Source organism: Schistocerca cancellata, chromosome 2 (assembly GCF_023864275.1).
Source record: "Schistocerca cancellata isolate TAMUIC-IGC-003103 chromosome 2, iqSchCanc2.1, whole genome shotgun sequence".
Taxonomy (NCBI): Eukaryota; Metazoa; Arthropoda; class Insecta; order Orthoptera; family Acrididae; genus Schistocerca; species Schistocerca cancellata.
Window position 1 is genome coordinate 926,206,960 of NC_064627.1, and position 22,815 is coordinate 926,229,774.

Genomic DNA, 22,815 nt, shown 5'->3' on the forward strand with positions numbered 1-22,815 from the left:
GTATATTGAGCAAGCAGTAAAGGAAACAAAAAAAAAAAATTCTGAGTAGGTATCAAAGATCATGGAGAAGAAATAAAAACTTTGAGGTTCGCCGATGACATTGTAATTCTGTCAGAGACAGCAAAGGACTTGGAAGAGCAGTTGAACGGAATGGACAGTGTCTTGAAAGGAGGATATAAAATGAACATCAACAAAAGCAAAACAAGGATAATGGAATGTAGTCAAATTAAGTACTTAAAGTAGTAAAGGAGTTTTGCTACCTGGGGAGCAAAATAACTGATGATGGTCGAAGTAGAGAGGATATAAAATGTAGACTGGCAATGGCAAGGAAAGCGCTTCTGAAGACGATAAATTTGTTAACATTTAGTATAGATTTAAGTGTCAGGAAGTCGTTTCTGAAAGTGTTTGTGTGGAGTGTAGCCATGTATGGAAGTGAAACATGGACGATAAATAGCTTGGACAAGAAGAGAATAGAAGCTTTCGAAATGTGGTGCTACAGAAGAATGCTGAAGATTAGATGGGTAGATCACATAACTAATGAGGAGGTATTGATTAGAATTGGGGAGGAGTTTGTGGCACAACTTGACAAGAAGAAGGGACCAATTGGTAGGACATGTTCTGAGACATCAAGGGATCACAAATTTAGCATTGGAGGGCAGTGTGGAGGGTAAAAATTGTAGAGGGAGACCAAGAGACGAATACATTAAGCAGATTCAGAAGGATGTAGGTTGCAGTAAGTACTGGGAGATGAAGAAGCTCGGACAGGATAGAGTAGCATGGAGAGCTGCATCAAACCAGTCTCAGGACTGAAGACAACAACAACAACAACAACAACAACAACAACAACAAATATACAGCAGATTTCTGTGATATGTCTGATTAGCTATTTGACATCTGCAATTGCTAAAGTTCATTTGATTCAGTTACAAATCTGTTTCATGGGTCTCGGACAAAGCCTTCTGGAAACCCTTTTCTAGCAAAGGCAGAATCTTATTTGTTGAGTTTGAAAAATATTACTGGTAAATAAATCCAAAGGACACAGCATAAATCTCCACTAATTTGCATCATTCACAGTATTAAGTGACTATCTGTTGATCTTATTGAGACTCGTTACCTGAAGTACTTGTTAATTTATAAATTCAGTCAGGATCATGCAGAGATGTTTTTCTACATGATGGAAGGCAAGTTTGGCTGGAATAATAATCATCCTGCTTTGCAATTCCATTCTGCTTGCAAGCAGTCATTAATGATGAATGAAGTGAAATCTAAAGGCACCATGAATTGTTCACTAGAATCTGACCCCATTATTGTCATGGAGAAAGGATATGTTTACTGAAATGTGGTTTGGTCTGGTGATATTTTCTAGAAGTTGAGTTAATGATGTTGATATAGGCCTAGTGCCAGAATGTAATGAAACTCTAGACATATTGGATCACAACTAGATTAATTCTCTCTCTGCTCAGACAAAATACTCTGAATAAATTGCAATGTACATAGCTAACTAAGTTGTGAAACATCTGAAAGATGTTGTCTTTTTGTATGCTTGTCATCGACTAAAAGCTTCTGCTATTCAGTGACTGGTCTACTTTACTCCTGACAGAACTTTCCTTACTGTGTTTATAAATATAAGTTTCATAGCCTCCCATGAAATAATGGATGGGTTGGCTAGAGTGCATCAAAGATATTGCCATATCATTGGGTTGGGTAGGGTTGATTTTATTTCCTCACTTTCACTTCAGGTCCATTTCGGCCAACAATGTCATTATCGAGTGACTCCGGGTACAATGTGGGTGACATTTTCATTATACATATTTATGTCAAGGTAGGGCATTAAGCACAGGTTGCTACTTATGAATATACAATCTAAATGGATCAACAAACATTTAAAATTATTGGCAACTGCATTTTGACTGTTCTAAATTTGCTGAATTAAGTTTGTAGTTCATCAGTTTTGGAGCTGCAATATCATTCTTCTATACAGCATAAGCACTGTTACACAGGTGATACATATAATATTTGGTTGTACATGTATCTATTGTTGCTGTATATTTGTAATAGTCTATGTTTATAGCAATCAAAGTTATTATTAAATCGTAGTCGTTTACTGCATAAGGGTTTTTATCTGAAATGTATGCTTTCATTAATTTCTATTTTCAATATTTTTTCCTAACTTGTGACATTCTCATATGTATTGCAACGATGCTCAGATGTGTGTTTCTGGAGTATGCTTATGAGGAACAATGTTGAGGTTTTTTTTTTTTTTTTTCTTCGGAGTGCATCATCTTTCGCCGGTAGGCACTCTGAATTTATCAGTTCTTTTTTTATTATTTCAATAAATTTTCTCTAAACACTACTGATGTTTAAAATCTGTCTGTGCATTCAAATAAGTCTTGCAGTTTATTTCTCATATGTATGTAAATTTCTATTTCCTCTAGAATGTTCATGGTAGGGCTTTTGAAATTTTATGAAGCACCTGCAATGTGTGTTGAATTTTATCTACCGTGTGCTGACCATCTTGCGGGTGGAGAAAACTTTTTGATACATTGTTATTACTATCTCAAATGTGTTCTTTAAACCACATGAGAAAGTTCATTCCTGTCTAGCCTATGTAGAAATAATTAAAGCTGTTACATGTGATTTTGTGTATACGTAGATTGGTGGTTTCGTGTTAACTGATCACAATTTCAGATTGAGGTTGTTGCTGGTCCGGAAACCTAGCTGTGTATTTGTAAGTCTGAATAATGCTTTAATTTTGTTTAAGACTGGGAAGTTTGTGTGTATTTTTTTCTTTTCTTTTTGGATACTACTTCTTTAATTAGTCGTATTAGATGTGTATTGTGTTGGGCAGGGGTGTCATGTACTTATTGTGTAATATAGTTACAATTTAGGGTCAAAATTGTATTTGTGCGCTAGATTTTGGAATCTGTTAAGCACAGAGCAGAAATATGTGAGTTTTTGTAACATGGAGTGACAGGAGACTGCATTTATGACCCCGACCATGGAGATAGGCTTTCTATAAATGTCAAATTTGTTACAGTCATCCATTCTGCTGATAGTACGGTCCAAATAATTTATAGCATTGTTGGTCTCAATTTCCAACATGAATTTGACTTTTACATATAGAGTGTTTAAAGGCTTACTGACGTTCCCATTAATTAGCATAAGGATATTATCTAATTATCTCTAGTAATACACAATGTTTTTAATTTAGGACAGTTAGAAGTAAAGAATTTTTGTTCCAGTTTGTTGAGGAAAATATCTGCAATTGTACGCGCTTTACTATTACCCATCGCCACCCTATCAACCTGGGTACAGATTTTATTACTAAATTTGAAGTAACTCTGAGATAACAGGACTTCCAAGAGAGATATAAATTCATGTTTTTCTAAACTGCAGCAAATTAATTAAATTATCTGTATTGTTTCATGTACTAGCATATTCGTATATAAATTGGTGATATCAAAAACAGACAAGCATAGCACTGGGCGGTATTTGGATGTCTTATGTCTTTTGATAAAGTTCATGAGTTTCTTATTGTACATTAAGTGTATGTAAATAATTATGTCCATTTATACAGAGCTTTTTGTTTTGTAGGCAAGTCTAGCTACTAATGTAATTTACTATCGGATGTATAGTAATCAAAGACTTGTGTGTCTTAGGCTGTGCATGTAACCTAGGTGTACATGGGTTCATAATCACAGAAGTGTTTTTCCCAGACTAAGTTAAAATGACTGTACAGGAATTTATGGCCTTTTTTGTCTTTGCAAAAAGTCTATTAATTAGGTTACATTTAAGTTCAATGATACTGTTTGTATCAAGAAAGACATTACTTTACATATGTAATCAGTGCAATGCATAACAACAATAATGTTCCCTGTGGAAGGTTTCACATCTAAAGCAATACTTGTTGATAATTTGTGGTTTATGTTTATGATAGCTCTACATTCTAAAGCTGACATATTTGTAGTTTTTGTTATTTAATTCTCTCTCAATTCTGTTGTTAAGTTCACTGTGAGCCTATTTTTTTCCTGAATGTGAGGCTGGATACAGCACAACTTTCGTAGCAGATACCAAGTGTTTTATGGCCGAATCATGTGAATTCGGTGCCAAGTTGCATTTAATATCTAAGTCCTTTGTTAGGCAGGTCAGCTTTGTGTTCTATAAACACAATATCTGCAAGATTCTTTATACTTCGATAGAAGTCGAAGTTTGAGCTTATTAAATTTTTTGTTGCAAGTGTATGTATTGTATACTTGTGAAGTGTAAGCTCCAATTAGGACAGTTCTCGCGTATCCGAACGGATAGCGTTGCAATTTCTTAACAATATTTCGGCAGATGTACATGCTGCCATCTTCAGGTGGTTCCTGACGAAAGCTGTGCTGCTCCTCTTGGGGCCCTATATATACTAGCTGTTACCCCCTCCACCGTTCCTCTCCTGGTGTCTTCGGTGCGGCCGGCGTGGCGGTTACTGGAGGTGGTGGGGAAAGCGGCGCCTGGGTCTGAACTGGAGTCTGCAGTCTGCCTGCTGCCGTCATCTGGGGCGGTCCTTGATCTCTGGGACCGCATATTGCTCTCCAGGCCGAGTGGCAGGGTTCCAAGCCTGACTAAGTTGAAGGCCGCTGTCTTTATTAATTAGATCGTCCTGTAGTCGGATTTAGATGGCCTCTTTAGTAACGCAGTCCCAAAAGTAGGAGGATTGACAAGAATATTTTAGTTTTTTCATAGTCCATAGTATGGCCAGTCTTTATACAATGGTCAGCCACGGAGGGGGTAATGGCTAGTATATATAGGGCGCCAAGAGGAACAGCACAGCATTTGTCAGGAACCACCTGATGGCAGTGTGTACGTCTGCCGAAATATTGTGGAGGAACTACGACGCTACCCGGTCAGATACCCGAGAACTGTTCGAATTGGAAATACGCCATGAAAACTTCAGATCGCATACCTCCAATTAATTTGGTAATGCAATCGAAAAAAGTGGTGTTGCATTTTTGCTTAAACATCAGTGGACTACATAGAGTTCTTGATTGATGATTTCTTTTTGATGCAGTTTGTCTTTCATTTCTTGATTCGCCCAAGGCACAAGGTAGGACTTAGCTTTCCAATACATAGAACAATTTCTAGCCAAACATTGTCACCACACTGTACAATATAAATACATGACACGCAAGCCTAACATAGTACACAGTGAAATACAACTAATCAAAGAAACAATACCTAGAAAGAAAACAAAATACATACCAACTGCTCATAGAGGCCCAATCTTTGACAACGTTAATGCACTGAACTACAAATATAAAACTAGCTTTCCAGACCACTAACAACCTCCAATTGAAATTATGATGAGGTAACACAAAATCACCAATCTATGCTAGGCCTATTATATAGAAAATAACGTGTAACAGCTGTAATAATTTCTACATAGGCCAGACTGGAAGAAATTTCCTCCTGCAGTTTTAAAGAACACGTCTGAGATCTGTAAACAATGTGTCAATACAATACACATGGGGGGGGGGGGGGGGGGGGTGTGGAACAAGAACTCCGCCCCAACAGGCCATGAAGGCCCAATGGTACTGACCATCCTCAGCCCACAGGTGACACTGGATGTGGATATGGAGGGGCATGTGATCAGCACACCACTGTACTCGCCATATGTCAGTTTACGAGACTGGAGCCACTACTTCTCAACCAAGTAGCTCCTCTGTTTGCTTCACAAGGACTGAGTACACCCCACTTGCCAATTGCACTTGGCAAACAGGATGGCCACCCATACAACTGCTAGCCCAGCCAGTGCTTTAACTTCGGTGATTGACAGGAACCAGTGTTACCCCCTCTGGTACGGCCGCTGGCACAATACATATGAAAAGTCCTAATTAACAAAAAATTAACGAAAATAGAAGTTAATAAAAGCTAATGCGTCAAATAAAAGACTGCTACCCAATAAACACTTACAGAATTAACAGCACCTATTATAACTATAAAAATAGGCTATTACAATATACAGCAACCATAGGCATATGCTTAACCAAATGAAGTATATATCATCTGTATAGCTGTATACTTTGTAAACACATAACAATGTAGCTCCGTAACTGTCAAATTACTGTACTAACAAATGAACGGTTAGCTTGATTCAACATATGTAGAAAAATAGCCAAAATACGGTTGCCAATCAAGTTATATGTATGCCGACACATCCACACAATATATATGGAAGTAGCAATCCATGCTCGATGTTCTACCATAATATAATCACGTATAATGAAAATAATGTTGCCCAAATTGTACTGTAGGTCACTCTATAATGCCAATGTTAGCCAAAACACATCTGTAGTGAAAGTGAAAGAAATACAAATTAATATTGCACAGCAACAAGTCTGCATACTAATTAAATATATGTGATAAGCTGACTTACATCACACTGCAGGTCCTATGGAACATAAGAAATTAGTCAGACAGTTAAGGGAGAGCAAGATTTTTAACAGACATTTCCGGGAGCAGGTATATACATCATAATTTGTTATTATGGATTTTCCATTGTTTTATTGATTATTAATTGTAGATAAACTAGAAGAAATTGCAAAGAGGTATGAAACTAAGGATATGAGACCCAAATAATTTGAAAGAAGCAAAGATTGTCGAATGTTTCACAGGCAGGGTGTATACGGGGACAAGGAAAAAAAATTCCCGGATTATTCCCGGATTTCTCCCGGATATCCCGTTTAGAAAAATATGCTTTTTCCCGGGCGAAAATACACCTTTTCCGTGCTAAATGACAGTACGTTTTCCGTAGATTTTCCCTCGCAACTGTAAAACTTATCAATCCTTGGAATGGTTAATGTTTTATACAATCGCGCAGATCTTCCCGGAAAAAAAAGAAAAGACGGGGCAGAGAAGTTTTGGAAAGACCTTTGTTTTGCAGCAACATATACGCTGCATATTTTCGTATTACGAAAGTATAAATTCGAATTGCACCAAACACAACGCGTTAGTTTCCGGAGCGTTGAAACCGAGGTTGATATGTCCTTTTTTAAGAGAGTCATATCTCAAGCCACGAGATGTCGCCAGACGACGACAGCAGCTATTCAGAGCATAGGACACGTGTGTTAGTCAGCCAATAGCACCATCACTTGTTACATAGCGCGAACACACAAGAGGAAAAGTTAACGGTTTACATTAATGTACACAGTACCGTATATCTACAAGAAAAGCTAAGCTTTCACATATAATATTGGTCTCTAAGATTAACACGCTACAACAGAAGCTAAGCTTTCACATGTAATATTGATCTTTTTTCCATGTGTTATACTTTAAGATACATCACACAAATATGCCAGTAAATTTAAAATTATGACATAAATGTCTCGCGGCTCGAAATTTTTGTAAGTGGCTGGTCCTCAAACTGTTCAGTTTCGAACGCTCTGTGATTTAGACATCCATCCCTGTTTCTCACACGTAACATAATTCATCTTGCGTTAAAAGAAATTTACTTTGAAAGTAACGCTTTTCTAACCATCGTTCGCAATATTACCCGGAAACTGTTAGAAATAGGTTCGATTTACCAGTTGCCAGAGAGCGCCAGAAAACAGACATTATTGTGCGTGTGCAACTGCAGTGGTGTAGGAAGCCCGCATGTTCGTGTGTATAAAGCACTAAGAGCTTAGATTACACCATCAAAGAAACAGGGCATCAGACGATACTCTATAGAGCATCGGAATTTTGTAAACCATACTAAAATGCATAATTCAGCTTGAAGTGCAAATTGGCTTTTTCCAGATTCACGATGAAACAGGTCCCATCTGATATTAAGCTTTTCAGTGTGGTTTTTGGGATTCAAATTTTCTTGGAGTACCAGTACTATGCGATCTCATTTTTGGTTCTTTATTATGGCATAATGCCATACATGGCAAAAGATGATAACGTGCACTTGAAATTCAGCGAACAGTTGGAACTAGCCAATACTGTAGAATGAAACACTTCGTTTCAAATAAAATGATCGCCTCAGCGGAAAGATTAATCAAGCCAAATTTCTTTAGCAAACTTGCAAAAATATTGTTCTGCAAGGCGATTAATGCTTGACTGCTACTAACTTGGAAATAAAATAATAATATATTTTTGCCCTCCGTAATCATGTGAATGTATTTTAATTCACTTGATAGCTCACGGCCACAGAAATCCGTTTTGTTTTCATGTGACGTGGGAGCTGTAAGAGAAGCAGCGAAATCACTTAACGTAAACATGGGTCACGTGCAGGTTAACCCCCTCCCCACTACAACTCAAACAGCCAACTATAAGTAGCGCCGTAGCGGGGAGCGGCAGAAGGTACTGCTTATACGCGAGTCAAATGCGCATGCGCAACACACCGCTGGCAATTGGTCAAACGAACCTAATGTGAACAGTTGTGACGTCATGCTCATAGCAAGCAGATCATTGTTACGAAGAATTACAGTCTGCGCCCTACGGCCTTTTTCATATTTTTGCTATTTGCAGACGCTTGTGCGTGCACGGGGTTTCGTTGTAAATTGCACATTTCCTTTGCCACTAAAGTTTTTTTCCCTCTCGTTTATATTTTATTGCTGCAGTATCATTCTCCAGTAGCAGGATGCAATAACGATCTTTGCTAGAAAATCAATTCTGCAGTCAAAATTACAAAAATTTAACCGAAAGCTAAAACAATGAAAAATTCCCGGAATTCCGAAAAATTCCCGGGTTTTTCCCGGTTTTCTCCCGGATGAAAAAATTCCCGGGTTTTTCCCGGATTTCCCGGTTGTCCCGGGTCGTATACACCCTGACAGGGAGCATTAGACAACAATTGACTGCAACAAGAGAAAGGAATACATCACAGGAAGTGAATGGGTAGATCTGACAGACGATATAGTGTAGGCAGTAGATGATCAAATAGGTGACAAGATAAGGTCTAGTACAAATCTTCGGATATCACAGGAAATATTAAATTTAATCGATGAAAGGAGAAAACCATAAAAATGCAGCTAAGCAGCAGGTGAAAGGAAATACAAATGTCTAAAACACTAGTTTGGCATGAAGGGTAAAATGGCAAAGGACAAATGTAAGGATATACAGCTAGGGCAAAGATTAAACTGCCATTAGGAATAGAGAAATCTTTGGAGAAAAATGAAGCTTGTGTACAAACATCAATATGTCAAATGGAAAACCAATGTAAAGTGAAGCAGGAAAGTTAAAATGTGGAAATAATATATAGATGGGCAATACAAAGGACAGAAACTTGAAGGCAATATTATTGAAAGAGAAGATGAAGCAGATGAAGATGAGATGGAAGATATGACACTGTGAGGAGAATTTGACAAGACCACTGAAAGACCTAAGAAGGAACAATAACCTTGGAGAGCCAGTGATGACAAAACTATTCCAACTGCTGTGGAAGACGTGTGAGACAACCAAATACCCTCATACATCAAGAAGAATGTAATAATTCAAATGTTGAAGCTGGTTTCTTAAAGATCAGTTTGGGTTCCAGACAAACGTAGGTGCACACAAGAAAATACTGATTCTATGACTTTTTATAGAAGATGGGTTACAGAAAGTTAAACGTAAGTTATAGCATTTGTATACTTAGAGAAAACTTTTGACGATGCAAACTGAAATACATTTTTCAAAATTCTGAGCATAACAGGAGTAAAACACAGAGACTGAATGGTTATATACAACTTGTACAGAAAACAGACGGCAGTTATAAGAGTTGAAGTGCACAAAATGGAAGCAGTAATTGAGAAGGGAGTGAGACAGGGTTGCAGCCTGGTATCATCATTGTTCAATCTATACACTGAGAATGCTATAAAGGAGACCACAGAAAAATTTGGAGAAAGAATCGAAGTTCATGGAGAAGTAGTAAAAACACTGAGATCTGCAGATATCACTATAATTCTGGCAGGGACAGCAAAGGTCTTTTGAAGTGCAGTTGCAAAGAATGGATAGAGTCCTGAATAAAGGAGATAAGAAGAACATCAACAAAAGCAAAAGAAGGCTAATGAAATGTAGTTGACTTAAGTCAGGTGGTGATGTGGAACTGTTATTAGGAAATGAGACAATAAAAGTAGTAGATTAGTTTTGCAACTGAGGCAGCAAAATAAACTAATGATGGTCTTAGTAGATAGGGTGCAGAATGTACACTGGCTACAGCAAAAAAGCCGTTTCTGAAAAAGAAGATTGTGTAACATAAATTTAAGTATTACAAAGTCTTCTCTGAAGGTATTCGTTTGGAGTGTATGCTTCTATGGATGTGAAACAGGGATGATAAGCAGTTCAGACAAGAAGAAAATAGAAGCTTTTGAGATGTGGTGCTACAGAAGAGTGCTGAAGATTAGATGGGTAGATCGAGTAAAACTAATGAGGAGATACTGAACAAGATTGAGGAGAGAAGAAATTTGTGGCAGAACTTGACTAAAAGAATGAATCAGTTGACAGGATACATTCTGAGACATCAAGAAACTGGAGGAAGTGGGGTGTATGGCAGTATGGAGATGGGTGTTGAAACTGTACGGGGAAAACAAGAGATGAAGAGGCTCACACACAACAAACTAGCATGAACATCAGCACCAAACCAGTCATTGGACTGATGATGATGATAACAATTCTAAGAAAAAATAATGGAAATTTGACAGTACCTTAACAAAGTATTACAATAGTATGTTGTTTTAAGTGAATTCAAGCTGTAAATTGGGGAAAGCCCACCAAGAGGCAACATTAAACTTTTAGTGGAAATTGAAGTTATGGAGAAACTACAGCACCTAAATTTATTTGAGGAATTGAATATTCATGCTGGAGACAATTTCCTCTGAGAAAGTCACACAGTGTTACTTGTAAGAGCTATAGTTTCACTTTACATGAAGATTAGATCACATCACATAGCAACTAATTACAATTTCACCATTCATAAATCAGTTCCTTAATCAATTATAATTTAGTTTAGAACAGAATGTGTTTTATTTCTAAACATAATATTAAAAAAGGATAAAATGTTCTCCTGTAAGTCCATATGTCGTACCAAATATTCTGCATGATTTCACTTGATTTTATTACCTATTTCTGATTGCAAACCTGTATAAAACTTTTCTAGTACAACTTATTTGCAGATTAATACTAACATTCCTAACTTTGAAGTTACGTGAATTCTGAATCATTATCAAGTATTTGTGTAGATAATTGCTACACGTGTGAGATATTTATGCAAAAGCATTTTTATTTTCTTTAAGTTCAATAAATTGTATTAATTCTTGACTAGTTTCAGTTATTTCAACCATCAACTGGAAGGTTGAACAAGCGGAAAAGACTGTTAACGTACACAGACAAAAAATTGATATATTGATATATAAAAATTGTACCTCATGTTGGTTTTAAAATGCACATTTCTCACAGAAGACACTTCCATGTACCAAATGTAACAGTGACAGATTGTGGAATGGAACATAACCAGATTCTGACACACCTTGAAAAGCTTAAGTAAACCAGATTCTGACACACCTTGAAAAGCTTAAGTAAGTTGCGCGTACACTCCTGACAGGTAACATGTGACTACCATCTCAGGCTACGTAACCTTAGAGGACTAAGGAGTCTAATGTCCCAGAGTAAAAACAAGATCTATAATACAACTGTTCATGAAGTTGGAGGGAACGCTAGTTAACAAGAACAATTTCAATGTTAGCACCAAGTGATTACTGTCAACAAACAACATCTACAAGTGTAGCACTAGGAAAACGAAGGTAAACGATGCTAACTTGTCAAACATATCAATCAAGTAGAAAATAAATATGAAAATAATGTCTTGTAAGAGCCATATAACAGCATTAATAAATGCGAACTGTAAATAGTAATTGTGGTAACTGAGCTAATCATTCAACAAAGAAGAATCAACATCACAAATTTTCATTACAATGTCAAAGTTCCATTTTTATAACCAATAAAATGTCTGGTCAACAACCATAACAGATAACGACAGTGAATTTTTGGCAACTCATATATTAAGTAGAAAAATGAGCTTTTAGGTAAAAACAATGGAAGTTAAACATCAGGCTATTGCTGTAATATACATTGGGTGTAACCAATTATAAATCACAACAGCAATATTTACATGGCATTAGTGACAAAACCAGAATCATCTAATTGATAATATATAAAGAAATATCACTTTTACATCATTCATTATAAAAACGAAACCACCTCAAGACTAAAACTATGTGCAAACAGAAATGATGAAAATCTGAAGTTAAGCACAATAGACCCAATATATTTTGGTTTTTTGGTCTGTGTATATTACATACGGTTTTTTCTGTTTGTTCAGTCTTCCAGATGACAATGGTTGAAATGACCAAAACCGGTCACAAATAAATATAATTTATACAGCTGATGGCAAATAAAAATGCCTTTCTATACATTATCAAAGAATTGTCACCATTTTTAATACCATTAACTACTGCTTAACTGTCATTGTAGACGACCTTTCTTTCACCTAGGTGTGTGTGACATAATCCTGAAGTTAAGAATTAAAATATTGATTCAACAGCTGATGTTTTACAGCTTTCAGATGGAGACAAATAGTCACTGTGTTTATGTATAATGGAAAGGGCAGATTGCTTAACATGCTGTAAGTCAAGACTGTATTAGGGCCAAAGTCATAGCAATTACATGTTTCAGAAGGGATGCATCAGTGACTTCACATTTTTCATTTTTTTAACAACAGCTGGTGGACACCATGCTCTAAACATGCTGTAAAAAGCTCAGATATTGATGAGAACATCATATAGTCAGGTACAGATTGAAATGTGCTGCACGTTACAAAATTCATATTATGTTTGTTACTTAATTCCAAGAAAGATGTGTTATAACTAAAGGTGTTGTAAATAAATTCAGAATTTGCATGCAAGTTTTACATCGCAATGGCTGCCGAGGCCCTATTTAATCTGCCAACTGTTCACAGTAGACCACTTACATGACTGTGGGGCCTTGGATAGATTTTAAACATGGGTAGAGCTTATGCAAAAATTGGAATGACTATCAAATCTGATATTCTGGCTCTGATTTTTTAAATATGTTTTTAATGCGGGGCAAATGAGAGCAATTGTCATTTACCATACATGCAAAAGTTATGGGAATGGGGCAATAAGCAATCCACCACTTGGATGCGAGCTTGAATACCTAAATCCCAGTATAATAATGTCCCCAACAAAGAACAAAATACAGTAACAATGTATGGGGTGAAGAAATGTGTCTAAAGGTTGATACAGAATAACTGAATGGAGGTAGCATCCATTCCTTTTTCCTAAAACTCCGCAGGCCATATAACATAAAATTTTTACGAACACTAAAGGCAAATTTGTATAATACTAACGCAACTGGCCCATAGTATGATATGCATTAAAGAAATGAATTCAGTTCTCTGGAAAGCAGCAGACAACAGAATTTATAATGATAATGATCACTATTGTTAAGTCTCTTACAAATTGATAAGACTGCCTCCTTCTGTATGTTATAATTTGGTTTGAGCTGCCAGACCTAACTGTCTTGTGTGAATGAATGTGTAGTACATATTTCTGTTTCTTTTTCTGGTGAAGGCTGTGGCCAGAAACTAATGTATAAGTGTCTTAACCGTGCCTGTTTACAACTTAACATGACATCTTTATGGTACGTAGCAATCTATCCTTTCCTTATACCGTTGTTATTCCAACCTGCAATTTCCACTGTTTCAGTTGTTCATACAAAAACAACACAACAGAATTATTATAGTGAAAGATTAGATGTGTATTGCACTATCAACCTAATAAGAATTGTATGAGTGGTGAAAATAACAAGGTGAGATTTTAGCATACACTTCCAGCTATTGGGGTAGTACGGTTAATAAAGAAATTGAGATTAAATTAGCAAGTGATCTCATATTGAGAGACAAAGGTTTCTGCTTAAATTATGCTTAGAATCCCGCTCTCTTCCTAATCAAACAAACACTGCATGCACATTGGCTGACAACATATACTATCAAAAAAAATTTATGCTTGTCATCTTGAGTTGTGTTGTGGTGCTAAATATTTGTGAAGTGTGTTCTTGCGCAGAAAAACATATTATGGTTATTCACTGGTGTAGTGTGCCTGCAGAAGCTATCATTGTGTCCGTGCCTTGAAAATAATGGGGTATTCAACTGTTGAAACATTGGCCAATTTTTCAGATGTCACCCAGCTACACTCCCGTAAGTTGTTTAATCATTTTATATATACTAGGAGAAACTCAAGTTTCGAAGTGTTAGATGCTCTACGGTAACATTACTGCCACAAATGTTAGACGTTTATGTAGGCATATTACAAGTTGTCAAGCCTGACTTTGAAATTGAATGATGTTAATAATGCGGGAAAATACTACAAAATTTTGGAAGAAATATTTAATATAAAAATTATAAGGAAAAAAACACTTATTTTAGATTAATTCTTTCCTTCTTCCATTTAATCCTGCTTCAATATTGTCAAAAATGATTAGAAATTAGATTTTAAAAATTAAAATGAGATACCCATTCAGGAAAATAAACTGACAATTAACCATGACTTCCTAGGTGTGTGCTAGTCTTGCATTATGCATCTGTCAATAAAAAAGCTCTTCTCAGATGGTGTCCTCATTTCTAGAAAGCAGCATATCAAGTATGCCAGATTGGGTAGATGTGAATATATGTTTTAAAATGCGCGTCACCACATCACATGGTCACTTCCTTACAAGAACTAAGTTTTTTGTTGATATACTTCATAATTTCATCTGCAGCAACACAGAGTCACCCTCCGATAAATCCTAAAATTTGTTGAAAAATTAGGTTTCTTTATGAGAACTTCAGATATTGTCTTCAAATGGTGGATGGTAACTTGCTATATAACTTCTAGCTCCATTATGTCACTTAATCTTTCTTGAGGCTACCAAAAATTTCATTCTTTTGGATTTAGGATTTAACAACTTAGTGAGTTTGTGTGGTGGTGTTACTTCCACTTTATTAATCAGAACTGCTTTTGCTATAATCTGTAAATCAATTACAAATGTGGTTTTGCCCTCCTTATTTTCTAAGAAAAGGAGGGCAGTCTCAACTTCCACAAGAAACAGATACTGTGTTGCTGGTGAGTTTATGGGCATGTTGAGTTTGCTGTTCCACGATCTGCCCACATCTTCTTTCAATGATTTCTGAAGGCAGTTAAGAAAAGCTTTCTCTTCTAAGTGAACTGTAACAGCTTGACAGTAATTTATTAGTCACTACCTTCTCATATCTACATGGTCTCCGTAACTGCATACTTGAGGATATGCGCACCACATGAGAGACAAAATTAAGATGAACTGCAGCCATATTTGAACCACTGTTGGAAAAAAACATTATGTTCTGCACAGTACTGAAGAAATCTAATGACTGTAATAACTTCATCAGTGCAATTCAAATTTAATATTTTCTTCAAGTTTTTTTATTATTATTATCAAACACTTTGATGTACGACACTTGATCCTCATGATTTCCATTTTCTTTGTTAACATAATGCACAGTCACTCCCATTAAGTGTGTTTTATCATAGGAATTACATAAGAGAGTGACGGTTAGTGACCCTTCTACATCTTGGAAATCATTACCAACCTTTACACAAATAATTTTATGTAAAAAATTGGCAGTTTCCTTTACATACTTGAAATGACATAATCCTATGCTTCTTATTTCTTTAAGTCTATGCCTCATATATACACAAACAACAGATTTACAAGTTGATGTCTCGAGGCAGTTCTCATTCAGCCATTCCTTGAACACCATGTCTGTCAGTGTAAATCTGAACCCATTTGTAATGCCTTCCACAGCTGTGTTATTTGGAATGGTCATAGTCTGTTACCTTGAATATTGCAAATGTTTTTTTACTCGCCTGTTCACATTACTACATTACTGTGCATTGGTTACATCCCACATTTAAACGGTTTTTCACAATTTCGCTGTAGTCTGCATACAATTTGCGTCAATATGTTGCATCACATAGCCATACATATTAATTTCTCTCTTAACTGAAATGTCATCCCCAACTTGATTTTTTTACTAAGCAAATTATGAAAAGGCAAATTTATTTTTTACATCAGTTTTGAAGATAACATGTTTAGAGAGTTAAAGTGAGAGTCAAGTCCAAAATTAACTCTTTCAATGTTCTATCTCCACTGTAACTGCAGTTACAGCTGTTTTCACAAGCAGTGTGTTTAATTTCATGCACTTTTTGAGAATTTCAAGTGGCCAATACTTTTCTTGTATTTGAGTTGCAATTCCGTAATTTGGCATTTTTCATTCTCTTGCTGTGTACTATAACGAAATTTGATGAAAATCAGACAGCTGAGTTCATACAGACTTTAAAATAGCTGCCTCAGTTTCATTTAAGCTATGTACATATTAAGGTCGCACAATAAATTTCATACGCAAGCCTGTTCAGTCTATGTGACACACTAGAAATGTACAGATGACAGCTGTACTGTAGTTGAAACCTAGATCTGCAGTGAAGAACAGTGAATTGTAACCGACTGCAGACTTCCTTTCTGTCTGAATTAAATCACCGTCATTGTACACAACGGCTTCAATGGAATCCAACCTGATATTAAGAAGAACTAATTACACTATTATTTCCAACCTCACTTTAATGTTTTAACAAATTTGGTGTTACAGTTTTGACTTAGAGTGAAAATACACTTTTTGATACACACAACAAGCCACTGTATCTTTGAATTTTTCCTTGCCATCAAAACCGTAACAAAATTTCTAACAAATCCATATTTTCAATTTGGTTTTCTGCATTAAAGTGCAGCCAGCTTGCTGTATCCGACATAAAATTATGTCTGCAGTCATAATTTGATGAACACACACTCAGTGAGTGAGTCTACTCTGATATGTTCTTTAGTTGGTCACTTGAGGACTGCAAAGTGTCATGTCATAACCTTTTGAAACTGAGCTACAAAGATTGCTCAGAAGGTAAGACAGTAGTAACACAGAGTCAACAGGTGCACATAAGGCACTCATAGCCAGTAAGTAAGGATGGAAACAGACTTAAACTGACCTCAGGCCTTGAAAACATTCCAAGAATGTCTGCAGGCTCCAAATTTTTATCTACCCTTACAACAAACATAAGGGATTGCTTCACACAACAGTGTTCAGTTATCATAAGGAAGACCATTTGACAAAAATTGTATAATAATACTGGCATTGTTCTTTAACATTTTAACCACAAAGTAATTATCACTGTGAATACTCTCAGATATACCCACAGATATTCACAAACTTTTATCCACAATGAACTGCAGAGATTCGAGAGTATAACTGCAGATATTCGTATCCACACAAACTTCTAACTACAGAGTAATTACAATAATCAATAACAGTTATTACAAATCTGTTACCTTTATTTCAACTGTATATTTCTTTTGCAACTTAATTACTGACATAATTCTGAACACTTACTAAAGCAAAGTTAAATTATTTATTACCCAAGAAATTCATAGTATAATTATTACAATACCTGGACATCGAAGCTTGGAGGTAACACGCCTGGAGAATCAGCTTGCTGTTGCTGTGGTGGAACATAGCCACCTTGGTCAAAAGGTGCCATGGCACTGGCAGTGCTTGGGTCCATTGTCATGACATGTTCAAACTGTTGATTTACACTGTCCAGATGTAAAGTGTGAGGAGGATGTGGCATGTGATTCATATGGTGATGATGGTGAGGTCCTTCAACACCTTCTGAGGGAGGTTTCCCACCTGCTCCACTACCACTATTTTTGTTAATGTCCTCTTCTGCTGGTGACGGTTGCCTACTGCCTGGTGTCCGGCTGAAAACATCGAAAAATACATCTTGAGTCAAAAGCAGGTGATTAACAGACCAAGAAAGCATAACCTGCACACCAGAATTTTTTCTTAAAGAATTTACACACACACACACACACACACACACACACACACACACACACACACACACAAAAGAAGGTTATAATCATGCAAGCTTTCAGAGCGACTGGCTCCTCCTTCCAGCAGAAGGGTTGAAGGGCAATGATGAGGAGTGAAGGAAAAGGACTGGAGAGGTCTAGGAAAAGGGGTACACCCAGAACAGAAAGTCTAGGGAGACTTACCAGACAGGACACAAAGGAAAGACCCCAACCATCAGTGTTTCTACCGGACAGTGAGAAAATTTTTATCCATTCAACTACATTAACCGAGCGGGGTGGCGCAGTGGTTAGACACTGGACTCGCATTCGGGAGGACGACGGTTCAATCCCGCGTCCGGCCGTCCTGATTTAGGTTTTCCGTGATTTCCCTAGATCACTCCAGGCAAATGCCGGGATGGTTCCTCTGAAAGGGCACGGCCGACTTCCTTCCCAATCCTTCCCTAATCCGATGAGACCGATGACCACGCTGTCTGGTCTCCTTCCCCAAACCAACCAACCAACTACATTAAAGAAAACTGCGTATTTCATGACGATTATTACCATCATTATTATTTAGTCTGAACGTAACTTACATATTTCTTTGCAGAAGTAACAGTAGTTGCAAATTACAGTACGGGCCCTCTTCAAATGTTAAATATACTACATCAATAGAAGTAGTTGAACATTGACTAACATTGTTTGAAGACGTGCGATACAAGCAAGGAGTGTTTAAACACTGCTTTGGCTAGTTAAAATGCAGATATTACCGATCTGCAATGGAAAATCTCAAATTCAGTGTGTAGCATTTTGCACCCATAACTTGGAACAACTGCACATTTAAATGGTACCCTTGGAACCATTACCACCCACCACCACCAAGTCTACACTGGAGGGGGGGGGGGGGGGGGGGGGGGGGGGGGGGGGGGGGAACCACACACACACACACACACACACACACAGGCTTTGAATTAAAGCAGCAAAATTCTGTAACGATACCTTCATTTTTTTTCAACAACAGCATATACAAGCTTCAAAAAGTTTCTGATGACTGTAAATCAGTGAGTAAGTAATCTAGAGAAATAAATAACAAAAATCCCTATTGCAATTAAAACTGCAAAGAGAATGTAATTCCAACATCTCGGCAACGCTAGACAGAGATATTAAAGTTAACTGAAGCCATCTCTGGACATCAATTATGTCAGTTTGAACCAGCATCACTATTGAAAAGATCCTCACTGAGTGTGGTTAGATTAAGGTATCTTAACTCATCTCTATCACTGCTTTGGTAATATTAATTTCTACCTGTTATGCAAAGTGATACTTGTCATTTGAAGATTGGAACTGGGAACTTTTTAAGTGCCATTTTCTTTCAAAAATGCAAGTTCAGTGCTACTGTGTTGTTGGAACTCTACTGCATTTTCCACGAATCAAATTGAGGATACAATGTTTGACATTCATTACATTACAAGATGGTGCATGGTCTTTATGCCAAGCTCTGCTTTCTTTAGGAAATCTGCCAGCTAAAGCTATGAACCCTTTCCATGCAATTCTAACACATGTAACTGACTTCTTTGATTTTAAACATGCTGCTGAAACGATGTTGGCAATGCAGGCGCGAAGGTCTCCAAATACAGTAGGATCAAAGTGTCTCGTACTCATGCATCTCAAATAGCTATTAAAAATTCTTGCTCTGAAACAACAGACTGAAAAAACGTCAATGTATTCAAAAGAGGAATGATCACGGCAAATGTATGTCAGGCCATACTACATCTGGAAAACTAGTTGTGTTTATCAGTTGCAAAATAGAAAGACCTGTTGACAATGTTGTCATTCCTTCCTCAACAGCAAAGGGAGTTTTACAGTGAACTTTGGAACATCTGATCCAAAGAATGGATTTTTACAAGAAACGGAAGTCAACTCTGAAGTATATTTTTTCCCACTGATTTTATTATTCTCTTGTAAGGAAATATGTAAAAGAAAAAAGAAATGGTTTTGTTGACTACTAATTAAAACACTACTGCTGTATTTCTGTACTTACATTATCACAAAATGTAGTGCCTCTGTATTAATGTCACTTTGAGCAAAATTTGGCACTCGCAAAATTCTTATTAAATTATTGATTTTCTGATTTAACAATGGAAAATCCAGGATGGAACAATGACAGCATTATGAAAAGGATGTAATGCCGCTCACCATTTAGCAGAGATGTTGAGTCACAGACAGGTACAACAAACAGACTACTAAATGGGTAAGCTTTCGGCCAGGCCTCCTTCCAAAATAGACAGCACACACACACACACGCGCATTCATGCAAATGCAACTCTCACATACCGGACTCCGTGAAACAAAAGAAAACGTAAATTGTGATTGTCAGGCAAGGATAAAAAGAACTCAGTGTCTTACCCAAGAACCTTTTTGTTCTGTTGCTTTTCACTGTTATTTTATTTAATCTAAGCAGTATGCTACATAGGACACCATTTTCAGCTACATAGAACCCCATTTTCATGTGAATCAACTGAAAGAAAGCCTTAAACTGCTTGGAAGAAACACAATTATTGATTTTTATAGAACTGAAGACGTGAATGTAAGTTAGAGTTTAATGTCTCATCACACGGCACATATCTCATCAGTAGTCCAATTCTGCTCGTACTCGATCTAGCTGTCAGGACTGAGGGTATGAACAGCTGCTGCAATGGCATCATAAGCCTTCAAGGTTCTGTGGTAGAAATGAAATGTAACATGCTACTCTTGATGTTACCCCATAAGTAACACACACACACACACACACACACACACACACACACACACACACACACACACACACCTACCTCTGTAAGTGCTTGTCTTTTCAAATATGTTATGATTAGTCATTCACAGGAATTTTGCATCAGCACATGCCATTATTTGTCACTCTTAAGTTTCATTGTTGGATATTTACAATCAATAAGTCAATTAAAACTTTGATTAAGTGAACTGTTTGCTGTGCATGTTATTTTTCACATTGGTTTGAAGTACAGTTATTTCACTGCAGTAAAGCAGACATTATTTTCTGGCACGACTCCTGCTGAAGAAAATTTATCAGAAAAAAAAAAAAAAAAAAGATATCTGAGCAGTCATTCAAAGTAATAATACTGCTATCTAAGGATTTCTCTCCAATGACTTACTTTCGACCACAATATCTCGCACATTTTCAGTTTGATGTAGCTACTTAAACCAGCCTCCTACAGTGACATGATAAATAGCTTCCGTACGTAAATTTGCAAATATTTGAATCTGAATGCATAATTTCTCACTTTCATGTTTCTTACTCAAAAGGGTTGTTTGACAGTGATGAAAGGCTATCCTCACCAACAATGAACTATTTCTCCTATTAAGAAGTCAGCTTCAGTAGATTCCTAAGACATTTGTAGCCCTTTATTTCCCCTGAAATATTTGATTTTGTGCAGCAGCACTGTAATTAAAAAATACTCTGTTCTTCCAAGACACTGAATTCTCTCTCTTTTTTTGGGAGGGGGGGGGGGCTTGGGTGGGTGGGGGGGGATAACTACTGACATTAGGTATTATTATTGGAGTGACAATTTTCCCCTGAATCTTTGAGATTGTTTGGCAAAACACTGTCCTTTTGGTTTAAGTCTTACTTATGATCCTACCGTATTTACTCGAATCTAAGCCGCACTATTTTTCCGGTTTTTGTAATCCAAAATACCACCTGCGGCTTAGAATCGAGTGCAAAGTAATCTGAAGTTCTGAAAAATGTTGGTAGGTGCCGCCACAACTAACTTCTGCCATCGAATATATGTAGCGCTACGCAGGCATGCTTTGCAGGCACAAAGATAAATACTGGCGCCAAAACCTCTGCTTCAGTAAATAAATTTAAAAAAAAAAAAGGTGTAAGACGAGCTTTTTTCTCCGCCCCGATTTTCGACCACTGCATTTTCATACATTATCCAACGAAGTAAATACAAATTTCGTATTGTTCATCTTCAAAATGTAGCAGCATTTCAATGTACTACGAAAATCCGACTGGCAAGACTGTTTGGGATGTTTGTTAATATGGCCAACTCTACGTTCTTAATTTTTTCGTAGCTGTGAGAAGAGATGGTTGCTAGTAAAAACTTTTATGAATTGTGAATCACATGCAGTATTCTCTTCACCATAAGAATAATATGAATATAAACATTTTGCCATGTAATCTTTCGTGTTTGCTGCTATCTCATTTAAATCCTGCCTGCCAAATAAACTACGAAACTAGAGTGAGACAACAGCAAACGCGGAAGAATATACATATCATGTCATGTTTATATTCGTATTATTCTTATGCCTAATAGTGATACAGTCAGAAATGAAGCACGGCAATTCACTAGATTTTTAAATCTAAGATGACTCTAATTTCTATGCAGAATGTAATGTAGTAAAGAGGCGTCTGCAAGGATTTTCAAACGGAGAAAAATTTTCGCTTAACTCTCATTCAGAACATCTATCATACGCAATCTATTATTTGGTTCTTGTTGATCATTATCAAAGAAAGCAGCAGTGTGAGTAACAACAAATAGCAGTCTCTTGCGACTGTTTCGCTAATAAGACTTATTCCTCTTTTTTTTTTAATTGTAAGCGGCGGTAGCGCGCACAAAAGCAAGCCATGTCGTGAGCGGCGACAGGTCGTAAACACTCATTATCAGAATGCGACAAACAATGCATGACACAGTACAGCAATGCATTTTCAGCTTAGAGTGACGTAAACACTTGTAACAAAGAGAACGGCACTTATCTGAGCAAAGAAAAATAAGCAATCAATTCAAACCAGACGAAGCACGTGAAAAAGGAAGGGTACCCGTATAAATACGGACGGGGCACCTGACGCATAGCAGTGGCTACCTGGTAAAGCTTAAC

At 36.9% G+C, this 22,815-nt stretch overlaps 1 protein-coding gene across 6 annotated transcripts in view; it reads right to left on the reverse strand.

The window, feature by feature from the left end:
* Positions 1-22,815, reverse strand: part of LOC126162871 (pumilio homolog 2) — a 593,093-nt gene that overhangs the window by 248,982 nt on the left and 321,296 nt on the right. For all 6 annotated transcript variants that reach the window (XM_049919652.1, XM_049919655.1, XM_049919653.1 and 3 more), the window contains one exon: positions 17,523-17,832. In XM_049919652.1, the coding sequence (XP_049775609.1) occupies positions 17,523-17,832 (310 nt within the window). The remainder of the gene's footprint in view (positions 1-17,522; positions 17,833-22,815) is intronic.